The sequence below is a fragment of the Phyllostomus discolor genome, chromosome 3 (assembly GCF_004126475.2).
Source record: "Phyllostomus discolor isolate MPI-MPIP mPhyDis1 chromosome 3, mPhyDis1.pri.v3, whole genome shotgun sequence".
Taxonomy (NCBI): domain Eukaryota; kingdom Metazoa; phylum Chordata; class Mammalia; order Chiroptera; family Phyllostomidae; genus Phyllostomus; species Phyllostomus discolor.
Window position 1 is genome coordinate 1,234,092 of NC_040905.2, and position 12,465 is coordinate 1,246,556.

Consider the following 12,465-nt stretch of genomic DNA (forward strand, 5'->3'; position numbering starts at 1 on the left):
GCAAAACCTCAAAAGACTGAGAAAATGCTCCAGAAAACGGCAGTTTTGCCACTTACTGACGACATCAGATCAAAGGGGAAGACGGGAGTGGTTCCGTGGGACCCACTGGTGATGGGTTAGGGGGGCGGGAGAGAGCGGAGGGTGGGGGACCCTTGGGGTCGGATAAAACGTAACATGACAGACTCGTGCTCCGTTTACCCAGGCAGATGCAGGCGGGTCGGCCGTCGGAAGTTAACAGGACGACAGTGGCAGCGGGGGGGGGGGGGGTGTCTGTCCTGGCTCCTCAGGTGCACACTGAAGGGCGGGGCGAGGGGAGGGGGGAGAAGATACTTGGGCTTCTCCGAGTTGTGTTACCTTGGAGGCAAAGAGACAACAGACAGGCTCTGTTAAGGTGGAGACTGAGCTTTTGGGGGGCGGGGGTGCTGCTGCAGGACACGGCTACCCCCCTTGACCTGCTTCTAGTGAGCGAGGTTCCGCTGCAGACCCTCCGGTGCGGCTGCGGCCTGTCTCTCAGGGTGTAAGGCCGCCACGCAGGCGCCCCCGCCCGCCCCGCCGCTGAGCGTGTCGGGTTAGCACATGGCTGCCTTTTGCCCACATTTCTATGTGAAAATTGTATTAATTTTGTGTTGTAAAACATGTGTATTATAACGTAGTATAAATTGGCATGCTTCCTATAAAAAATTCGTAAACAGAAATAAAGGATAAATTATTCCCTATAATCCCAACCCAGAATAGTTATAGAAACTATTGTGAAAAGTTTGATAACAGTATCTATGATATGTATATTACATCATTGTATATTATTATGTAATAATATACAATCTAGACATATATGGTATTAATATATATCTACTACATATGATTTATTTTATATACGCTGTTTTGATATTCTTGCCAAATGCCTTACAGTGTACATTCTGTCCTGTAACTTGCCTTTTTTTTTTTCACGTAACAATGTATCCAGACACCGAGGCCCAGATACGTGTGTCTGCTCCATTCACACTATGACTAAACAGCCTTCCATCGTGCGCATGCTCCCTGCCTGTCTACCTGACGCCCACGGACGAGGCTTTGCTGTTTCTCGTTTTTGCAGCTGTGGGTGACGCGGTGGAGAACGGTCCTGGTGCGCTTGTCTTCCCACGCCTGCTGGGGAGGCGGAGTTGTTGGATCAAAGGGTATTGTGCGCATGTGTTCTAAGACATGCTCCTCGTTACATCTCGCACTATTCTGTCCTCCACGTCCCCCAACATTCTTTCATTTCATGACACCACATTAACTTCGTATCATCTTAATGGCCGCCTAGCACCTCCCCGCGGGAACCCATACCTCTACGCCGGATGAGTGCTGTGTACGTGAGACTCACACCCCCCGCGGGTCTCAGCCGCCAGCCCCAGGGGCCGGCTCTCCCCACTTCCTGAGCCACGAGACGCCGTGCGGCCGCGAAACGTGTCTCACTGGAGGCAGAGAAGACAAACCAAACCAAAACAACTCGTGAGGGATTCTTAAAGAGATGTGTTACGTCTGCAAGGACAGGAAAAAGGTACCAAAACCTTACATGCCATAATTTTTACTAAGAAAATAAGCCAATATTTTAAAGGTAAAAGTTATTTTCTGATAGCATACCTAAGCCACCTAAGTTTTCAATGAAATCTCTCTTTGAAAAGTGAGCAAGAGGAGGCCTCTGGCTAAAGAGTCATGAGCTAGAGGAGGTCTCTGGCTACCACAGCAATTAGTCTAGGAAACCGCAGCGTCTCCTGGTCCCCCAGCGGGCTGGGCCGGAGGGTCTCTCGGCCCCTGGGCTAGGCCTGCGCTGCTCCGGGCTGCCGGGGTCAGGGTTTCCTGCAATCCACACCACCCTCTGGCAGTTCAAGTGCTGACCAGTGAGCCTGTCCGGACCTACGTGTCTCCGAGCTGCACCCAACCACCCGTCTGTCAAGAGCCTGCTTCTCCTAACGCCCCCATCGTGGACCCTGCAGTGTGGAAGGTTTTATTAGTGTGCCCTCTGGAGAGCTTTGTCCAGAAGGCAGCATTTTAAAAAATGAGCAAGTGGAACTTTTTTTTTTTTTACAAATAATAGTTTACATCAAAACGGAATGTATAGAACATTAAAATAAAATCTGCGCAGGTCGGAGCGTGGTCCGGCTGCGGGGCCCCCTCGAGCCGCCGTGGGGTCGCAGTAAGATGTGAAGCGGAACAGCAGAGTCCGAGGCGTCCGGACGCACAGGGACCGTCTGCACGCAGCGAACCCCGTCTCCTGTGGACACGTGCTTCTGAGGGACACAACCGTGGCTAAGATAAAGAACGGCCGGCCTCAGAGTTAACCAACACCGCATCACAGACGACGTTCCCTACTGTGAGGCCTTGCTCGCTTCAACAAAAAGCAGAAAACGGTGCGCCCGCAAACGCCGCCAGCCATGGTGCCGCTGATGAGGATGGCGCGGGCGCCGTCTGGCCTCTGGACGTCGGCGATGACGCGGATGCGAAGCTCAGTCTGTCTCTGCGTGCTAGACGTTGCGCGTTTGTCTGGAGACCTGCCCTATTCTGCGGCGCGGCACCGTGGGTTTCGCCCCAGAAGCACGAAAGGAGACTTGGAGGGTCCAGGAATTCGAACCCAGAGAAGCCTCATCTTTAGACACTACTTTAAAAAGGTCATTCCAGAGACCACCTGTATAACACAATCATGGTGAGATCCTAGAAAACAGTACAGGTGTTTCCACTTCACCCCCCAAAATTCTTTTCCATACGGGGCAGGAGCCCAGGACTCAGTACCGTCTCAAATGTCCTCCAAATAATTCCCACGTGCACTTAGGCAGGAAGCTGACGGCAGGGAGCTTCTTCAACCAGAGCCGGCACGGAGCTCTGGGGCGCTGGAGCAGGAGCTCAGCTGCCGGGCACCGCAACTCGGGGCGGCGGCGTCTGGCCTCTGGGGAGCCCCCACCCCCACCGTGTCTGTCCCGTGCGGGTCCTCGGCACCCTGTGCTCGGCTCTCGTCTTCCACTCGCCCTCTGCCCTGCCCCCGGCAACAGGGTGCCTGGCCCTGCAGGCTGTCCCCTGGGCTCCCGCAGGCTGATGACCCGCAGCGGGGACCAGGCATTGGGGGCAGGGGAGGGGGGACAGGCTTGGGTCTGGAGGGCGGAAGTGAGAAGCCTTGTTCTCTGGCTGCAGCTGTGTCTTCTTCGGAGTTTTGGCTTCTGTCAGGCAGGCCCACTATTGCTGTTGCTGCTGTTGTTGTTGTTAACTGACTGGCGAGACAGAGACAAACACTGATTTTGTCGTGCCACTTGTTGACGGTGTCCTTGGTTGCTTCCTGCATGTGCCCCGACCGGGCATCGAAGCCACAGCCTGGGCACCTTGGGACGATGCTCTAACTCACTGAGCCGCCCGGCCAGGGCCCGCTGTGCTTCCTGCTTCCAGGGGCTGCCTCCCGCCCCTGGGCTCATCGAATCAGATCACCCTGCCCTCTGTGCCTCTGTGCTAGAACCGCCTGTGTCTCCTGCCGACGCCAGTATCCGGGATGCCGCAGCTCCCCTACCGACTTCTCAGCGACTCCATCACCACCACGTACCCGAGTCCCTGTGTTACATTTTCTCTGTTGCAAATACTCAGAACGGTTTCTGTTTTCCTTGTTGGATTCTGGCTGACCTAGGGCCCCGGCCCAGGGCTGGCTAGGGTCCAGAACCCGGCCTCCGGTTACTCCAGGGGCAGGTGGGCAAGAATGAGGCGGGGAGGGCCGGGTCATGGGCTGGGGCCCTGGGGTACTTCAAAGGCGTGATGGAGCGTGGCGCCTCCCCGCAGACTCGGTCTCCAAACATGGGTCTCGAGGGTGCATGGCGAACCACACCCCTGGAGTGCCCCGCGCAGGAGCTGCTAAATAAATACGTGTTGAGTGGATGTGCGTGATTTTCATGGGAAACTGATCATATTTAGGAGGAAGAATTTGAAGGGGATTCTTTTCACTTTGTCCCATAAATATTTCCAGCATGAAAAGGAGATAATTAAAAGGTTATTTTATTACTTTTCAAAGGATTTTACTTATTTATTTTTAGAGAGAGGGGAAGAGAGGGAAAAAGAGAGAGAGAGGAACATCCATGTGACAGAGAAACATGGACCAGTTGCCTCCTGTGCACATCCTGACTGGGGACCGAACCCACGACCCAGACAGGTGACCAAAGCAGTGACCTTTCACTTCGCAGGATGGCACCTGACCCGCTGAGCCACGCCCACCAGGGCGATGCATCATTTACTAAAGAAATGGGTTCTCCCCTAGGCTTTCCGAGAGGAGCACACCTCTGCCAGCGTTTTGATCTCGGCCCGGGAGATGCAGGACAGACGCCTGGCCTACAAGGCTGTAAGAGCATAACGCTGTGTTGACTTAAGCCTCTGGGTGTGCAGTAATTTGTTACAGCAGCAATAAAAAGCTAATATACGGTTATTTCCCTGGCTGTTGGAAATGCAACTTTTTTAAAAACAGAAAACGAACCCACACTCCTTGTCTTGATGGTTAGAAGAGCAACTCTTTCTGGGATCGCACGCCTTCCTCCCCTGTGGGCCTCTGCCGTTGGCCACGACGCTGGCCAGTGGGAACGCCGGAAGCCCGGCGAGACGCGGGCTGTGACCTGGGCTGAGCAGCCCAGAGGAGCCAGGAGGCGCGGGCCGGGCGTGCATCTGCAGTGCAGCCTGCGGTGCGTGCTGTGGGCACGGACACGGGAGGCTCCTCCTCGGAGTCACGCTGCCCCCGCAGCAGACGGAGGCCGGCGCCACGCACACACGGTGCGTGAAGCCGCCCTCGGTAGAAGAACGGAACTGGTTTGTCAATAAGGACATCGTCCAAGTCAGCTCCTGGCCTGCCGACGACCCTGACACCCCCTCCTGCACCCGAGGGCGGGTCTTGCCTCCCTGAGCGGGAGCCAACACAAGGGTCTCTCCAAGGTCCCCAACAGCAGGAGGAGAGTGTGACCAGGCAAAGCTCTGGGCTCCTGGCCACACGCCCCCAACGTGATAACTCGAGATGCGCCAGTCTGTAGTGGCCCCTTCTCTCCACATGCATTCTCCGATGACTTTCCCCCCCAATTGTTTCGGAAGCGTTATGTACATAGAGCTTCAAGACACGTTTCCTGCATCCTCCCAGGAATCCTGGGACCACCCTGGGGGCCAGTAGTTGATACGTGACATCGGCAAGCCGCTGTTTCTTGCCACTTTTGGTTGAAATAGTTCGGCCTTAGCTTGCAACGTTGCGCCTATACATGCCTGTATCAGTTTGCTATGGCTGTGGTAGCAAATCACCACAAGTCTGACGGCTTAGAATTACAGACACTCATTCTGCCACAGACGTCTGGCACCAGTTTCGCCGGACTGAACTCCAGGTGTGGGCAGGGCTCCCCGCCTTCTCGTCCGTCTGGAGTCGCATCTGCCTCCCACACGTGAGGACACTCGTGGTTGCCCGTAAGGCCCACTGGGATGATGCAGGGAACCCCCTCATTTCCAGGTCCTTAACGGAATAGCACAGGCCGTGTCTCCATGCCAGGAAACAGTGGCAGCTTTGGGGGGTAGGGCGTGGACACGTCTTTGGGGGCCATCGTCATCCCACTACAACGCCCCTGCTCCTGTTAAGCATGCTGCCGGTGCGCTGCAAGAGTTTTTTTTAAAAAATATTTTATTTATGTATTTTTAGAGGGGTAGAGAGGGAGAAAGAAAGGGGGGGAAACATCAACATGTGATTACCTCTAGGGTGCCCCATACTGGGGACCTGGCCTGCCACCCAGGCATGTGCTCTGACTGGGAATTGAACCAGCAACCCTTCGCTTTGTAGGTGGCACTCAGCCCACTGAGCCACACCAGCCAGGGCACCTCAAGAATTTTTAAAGCATGCAATAGCTGACTGTTTTGTTAGGGGCCCTGACAGCTTTTCCCTTAGATTGTCAGATAAAAAAATAAAATGACAACAGCCAACACAACGACAGCTGTTGAGTGTCCATGAATCAAAATTATACGTATTTTTTGTTAGATTGGTGAAAAAATATATATTTTGGGGTGTGCCACAGAATATTAGAAATCGGTTTACGTGCCGTGAGATGGGAAGGGTTGGAAACCGCTGCCCTGGCCAGCGTAGCTCCCAGCCGGGCCCCCGAGTCCCTCTCGTACGTATGCAACGCCGCGGCTGAGAACGTCATGGGGGCCAGGACAGGCGCTGGGCCTTGCTCGAGGCCAGGTGTGCAGACGCAAGCTTGTTCGAGGAGGCAAGGGGATTCGTCACGGGGGTCCTCGTGGGTGGCCACCGGGGAGCCTGGGTTTGCGGCAGCCCCAGGGCCCGCTTCTCTAGAATCAGCCTGCTCCCCACCCCCACCCCCACCCGGAACTAGCTTAAATCTGAGGGAGGGAGCTAGAAAAAAGGGTTTAGGGGCTACAGCTTGACTCTCTCCTGACTCTTGGTTACTTTGCTTTTTCTCCTTCATTTGTGAATGCGAGCAATTTTTTTTTTTGACTGCAGGTGAGGTCACAGTCGCAAGCACGGCCCTGGGAGCTGGGACCAGCAGGCTGAAGCAGGCCCAGTCCCTTCGCTGGAGGCCAGCAGCTGGCCAGCCTCAGTACGGGGGCAGGGCCGGGAGGGGGCAGCCGCCGCGTGAGAAGGGGGGGTTGTGGACACAGCCCCACAGACTGGGGGTTGTGGACACAAAAGGAATCAGCAGATGAGAGAAGGGAAAGTTTTATTGATTTCTAGAACAGACGGTTCCAATTAAAGACCTGGAACTGGATGGCAATCCTATTCGATATTTTTTTTTTTAAAGAAAAATACGTGTGATGTCTTGAAGGCTCTGGATGTACTCTAGGTCAGGCCCTTCTGTATCGCTGGTGACGCCGAGTTCTAAGAGATGGCTGAAGGAAGAATCCGCGAGAGCCGGAGAGGAAGGAAGTGGTGAGCACCAGGCCAGGTGTGGATTTACCAGGAACCAGCGGTGTGGGGCCGGCCCCCGCCTCGGCAGATTAGGGAACCGTGGTGGGCACTGGGCGGAGTGGGCGGCAGGGAAGCAGATGGGGACTCACAGGCACCTTGGAAAAAACACGTAGGGTGTTACAGCAGACACGTGCTGGGCAAGGGCAACCACACTTTGTGCAGTCTGTAGTCATCACAAGGAGCCTGCTAAGAAAACATCGTCTTCCTAAGAAACAACATAAGACCCGGGTCCTCCAAGTCGGACCCTGGAGTTGGGTCTTGGTGGGGAGATGCTTGGGGGAGCCGGGTCGCGCATCCATGCGCCCCCGACTCGGATCACAGAGGCTCACTCGCCTTTTCTGGTTTCTCACTGAGTCCTGCCACGCAGTCCCCTGTGTAGGCTGGGTCAAGTGCTATCGGTCGGCTTGCCCCTCAGTCCCCTCCGGCAAAGCTGAAAAGGGCGTGGGCGACCACCTGGGAGCCATAAACGAGATTTTAGGAAGACAGAAGACACCAAAGTGGAAACAGGCATAGAAAAGAACTTGAAACTAAAAAGTCCAGTTTGCAAAATCAGGTTTACTCATCCAGGGTTTGGAGTCCAAAGGTTGTAACTTCCTCTCACTGCTGGAGCCCGGTGCTAATCTTGATCGCAGCAAGCCGCTGTGTATTTTTAGCCACTGTTCTGTGCCCCCAGGCACACTCTCTCGCTGCACGCCTACCTTCTCGAACCTTCCACCAGTCCTCAATGTGAGTTCCTTGTTTTGCCCCTTTTCCTCTCCAAGGGCTTCAGAACGGGCCGTCGGCTTCGGCTGTACGCACAGACATTCTGCCGTCTGCAAAGTCTCCTCTCCCTCCGCATCCGTTCGAAAGGGTCTCGAGGGCGAGAAATTCCCTGACGTGAGCTCAAGTAAAAGGTTGTCTTCGAACAATGCCCCCTGTGACTTCTCAGTCACGGGAATCAGAATACTCTTGAGTCTCGTATTGGTATCGCTCGTGAATGAACGTCTTGTAAGCGTTTTTTCCTTCTTGCGCTGAGAGAAATCTGGAGGGAGCCAGTTGCCGGTCATGACAGTGACTCGCCATTCTAAAGACCCGGGGCACTTCCTCTTGTCCTTTTCCTCGTGATCGCAAGATGACTGCTGTGGCGCTAACTGTCACATCCGTGTTCAAAGAAGGCAGACAGGGAGGCAGTAAAGCCTGTCTTCTCCTTCGCGCAGGAAAGCAAAGCCTCTCACGGGAACCTGTTGAGGACTTCTGCTTCCCATTAAGAGAATTCCGCCACACGGCCGCTCACAAGGGAAGTGAATTCACAAGCCACATGGTACTGGGGGGGAAATTACAGCATGAGGAACCAGCGTTTAGAATACACAAAGAACTTCTACACTTCGATGGAAATAAGACGCACAACCCCATGGAAAATAGGCAAAAGACGTGACTAGGCAAATGATCAGGAGAGGATACATTTCTGATGAATAAATTTAGGAAGAGACGCCCAGCCCCCTGAGAGATGGGGAAATGCAAATTAAGACTACACTGAGATGCACAGGGTACCTACTCAATTAGCAAAAATTAAGAAACCTTCAACATAAGCATTGATGGCTGAGTGGAGCCCCCCCCCCCACCGGCGTGGGTGGGGTGAAGCGGCACAGCCCCAGGGCAGCCGGTCTGGGGGGACCCAGGGAGGTGGGACCAGGGCGTGCCCCGGGAGAGAGGGGCACCCGGAAGGGAGTCACAGCAGCATTTCTGTACCGGCGACCGTGGTGGCGGGGCCCCAGGCGCTCCCTGTCAGCAGCAGAACGAATCAGGTGTGTTCCCAGGGCAGACGGACACCCAGAGAGTGGAAAAACCAAGAGCAGATGGCTGTCTGCGGCATCATGTTTTTAAAAGCTAAAAAAACATAAATTCTTTGGAGATCCATGTGCATGTAGCTATGCGTTTTCTCAGAAAGAAATAACAAAGCAAGGAAAAGGTGAACGCGAAACGGAGGGGCGTGGCCACCTCCCCCGACGCGGGACAGGAAGGGCCGAGCACACACAGGTACGCAGGCGCCGTGTGTACTGAGTGCAGTGGTGGATTCGTAGTTGCTTGTTTTACGATTAGGCTTCCTAACTTCCGAGGATGTTATATATTATACATACTCATGTGTCCAATATCACATAAAACTTACGCAAAGTAAGAAACAAACAGCTTTGGCAATGGGCATTAAAGGGATTATGCCCTGGCTGGCGTGGCTCCGTGGACTGAGCGTGGGCTGCGAACCAAAGCATCACAGTCTCTAAAAATAAATAAATAAAATATGTTAAAAAAAAAGGATGACAGTGTACCACAACGCGAAACTTGGGGGGGGTGGGCAAATACACTAGGTAACGAGACATTTCCATCCGTTACTGTCTGGGTCTGAAAGTGCCACCCGAGTGTAGGGGAAACTGTGTTTGCTCCAACGCGGGGGCGGGGGGTGGGAAAGGACCCCGGGACGCACAAACACTCCGCGGGAATGTGCTCTCACTACCGTGCAGACACGGGAGGAGACGAGCGAGGGAGTCGCACCGACGGTGTCGGGTTAGCCGTGCCAGCCGAGGGGCACGAGCAGACGTGTGAACGCAGGAGTGTCTGAAGAAAACGTGAACATGGAGGATCTAGAGTAGTCTCCTTTTCAAACTGCTGGGTCAGGAAATCAGAGAAAATTAGTTTCAAGGAGAGAGCACGTTACCTTCTCTTCCCTTCGGGAGACTCCAGGGCTGTTCTTCCCAGGCCCACTCTGCCTTTGTCCGGCGCCTGCGTCGGGGGGAGAATCCGGGCCCGCGGACAGGCTTTGCTCAGCACGTAAGAAAGGTCCCACACCCAGCCTGGGGACACACGGGCGCCTGCCCCCACAGGGTGTTCATGGTGTCCCCCTCCAGTTAGTGTCCCCTTTTTCCTAGTTTCGCCCTCACTTCAAGGTTATTTCACTCGTGCTCAGTTCCAGTGATCACACAAGAATCCAGTCAGGACAATACACGGAGCAAATAGACCAAGGCTCCCTCCAAAAACAGACATAAACTCCCACCCGGAAACAAAGTGACATTTCTTAGTCAATCTCTCTTCAGCTGAAGACCTAATTGCTTATAATTTGAACAGATCACAGATCCCCCCCTTTTTAAAAAAGACTCTATTTCTTTATTTTTAGAGAGAGGGGAAGGGAGGGAGAAAGAGAAGGAGTGATATGTCAATGTGTGGCTGCCTCTTGAGAACCTCCTACTGGGGACCTGGCCCGTAACCCAGGCATGTGCCCTGACTGGGAATCGAACTGGTGGTGCTTTGGTTTGCAGGCCCGTGCTCAATCCACTGAGCTACACCAGCCAGGACACTAAATCATAGAATATGGCTTCATACGTCTCAGGGGACTTTATTTTGTTAATTCATTATTGAAGCTGTTACGTGTAACTCCTCCTCAGGGCAAGAAATCTGTTAATATATCAACTATTGATGTTCTTTACTTTCTCCTCACCTCAGTAGTAATTGTCGGTGTGGGAGAACAACAGGAAAGGCCAACGTAGGTATCACCGTCATAGAGAGTGTCTCCAGAGCTCCCAGGTAAAATCCCCACCCCTCCTTGGGTGCCTGCTGCGCACCCTCCCACTTCATCCCAGTATTTACACAGGCCCGTCTTTCCGACTCGGGAGCAGACTGCTGGAGGGTACCCACCCGGGCTGCGCTCCAGCCCCTTCGCAGCTGTGCGGTGGGTCTCATCCCCGCTGTGGGCTCAGCACGTGTAGAACAAATGAAGGAATGAGTGAAGAAACAATGAACAGATACATGTGAACCAATAAGGGGTTTCTTGAATGCTTCCTTTTGAAAAAGTATTTAAAAAGTGAATGTTCCTTTCAAAAGTTGTTTAGATAAAGCACTGACCCTAGATTATGTCTGGTCCCCAGTCTCAATGAATGTTTTTTTTGAATGAATACTGAATACTTGAGAGGCCACAAGTAATTGTGGGGGCCTTGCCATCTGGGGCCTTTTAATCTGGAAGTCAGAGAAGCCACAGAATAAACTAAGGCATTATCTCTCAGGTACAAATCATTTAAAGCTTTTAAAAGATAAAAATAAAAAGTGGAACCCTACATTCACAGTCCTTTTAAAGAAAAACATCTTCAAATACATTTTTTGGTTGTGGGGATCACGTGGTACTCTTAGACCGCCCCCCCCCCAGGGTAACATTATTTATCTCTCCATTGATTTTATTTTAGGAGTATTTTGCAAGAAAAGTTTTAGAGGTAGCCATTACAGCTTTCGGTTTGCATTTTACACATTTGCATGAGAAGATGGAGCAGGGAGGAAGGACACTGATCTCTGACACCTAGAGAGGGTCGAACCTTTGATGAAACACCGCACAGCACTTCCCCGGGCGTCACCGGCTCCCGGGGACGGCAACGTAGAACGGGGGTATTCGGCATCCAGTTTTACAGGCTGGGAAGCCGAGATGACTGAACCTCAGCTGGAGTCCTCCCGGGTCGGGGTGAGAGCGGCGCTGCCCGCTGCTGACGGAGAGTGGGTGACACTTGTTCCGCTGGCAGGAGCGGCTCTTCGCAAGGACAAGCCCACGGCTGCAGTGGAGCCGCGCTCCGCTGCGCACGCCGCAGCACAGCTGAGGGCCGGTGCGTGGAAAATTACCGCCCGGAGCCGTCAGGGCGGGGCGCGTTCCTAAGGGCCGGCCGTGGGCTGGTCTACCCAAGCCGGAGGGTGAGAAATCGGATCCCTTATCAGAGGCCGCGAGGCCCCAAGGGACGATTCCGCAGGTTCCGGGCCGGGCTTGCAGGCCCAGGTGCAGGCCTTGTGCTTCGCGGGCCTGGAGTCGGAGGGGGGGTCTTTGTCAGCGCCTGGCCGTGGGGGACAGCCGGCGGCAGCCGGGGCTCTGGGGTCCTGCCGGGTCCGAGGCCTCCCCGCCAAGCGGCAAACCCCGCAGCGGGTGCGCGGGGCCCGGCGCCGCGGTCCCGCCCGCGCCGGAGACGCCCCCAGGCTCCACCCAGCCACCGCGCGTCCTCCTTCGGGGCGGCCTCCGCGAGCGGGGCGGGGCGGGGCGGCGGGCACTGATTGGCGGAGCGCCCCTGAGTGGCGCCCCGCGGCCCCGCCCCGCCGCGCCCGCTCGGCCGGGAGGCCGCGCGCCGCTGCCGGTCCCGTGCTGCGCCGCCCCTCCCCAGCGCTCCCCATCCTTAAAGCTCGAGCGCGGGCGCCCCGCCTGTTGGAGAGGGCGCTGCGATCCGGGCGGCGAGCCGCGGGGCGGGCCGGGCCGGCGGAGAGCGTCCGAGGAGTGTCGGCCCCGACCCGGAGGTTGCGGCGCTGTGGGGGAGGGTCCGGCGCCATAGCTGCCGTCCGCCCGCCGCCCGCCCGGTTCGCCCTCGGCGGCTGCCCGGCCGGGACTCGTGCGTGAGTCGGCGCGCCGCCCGCCGCCCGGGCCGCGACCATGTTCGACCGGACGCGGCTGCCGTACGTGGCCCTGGATCTGCTGTGCGTGCTGCTGGGTACGTCCGCGCCGCCCCCCGCCGCCCCCCGCCGCC

The 12,465-nt window shown here is 55.4% G+C and overlaps 1 protein-coding gene across 2 annotated transcripts in view; it reads left to right on the forward strand.

Moving 5' to 3' along the window:
- The first annotated feature begins 12,049 nt into the window (after window positions 1-12,049).
- PLPP1 (phospholipid phosphatase 1) overlaps window positions 12,050-12,465 on the forward strand; it is a 39,295-nt gene continuing 38,879 nt past the window's right edge. Inside the window, exon 1 of one of the 2 annotated variants that reach the window (XM_028519831.2) lies at window positions 12,050-12,429. In XM_028519831.2, coding sequence (XP_028375632.1) covers window positions 12,372-12,429 — 58 coding nt within the window. In that variant the 5' untranslated portion in view covers window positions 12,050-12,371. The remainder of the gene's footprint in view (window positions 12,430-12,465) is intronic. The other variant, XM_036020153.1, reaches the window with a different exon arrangement.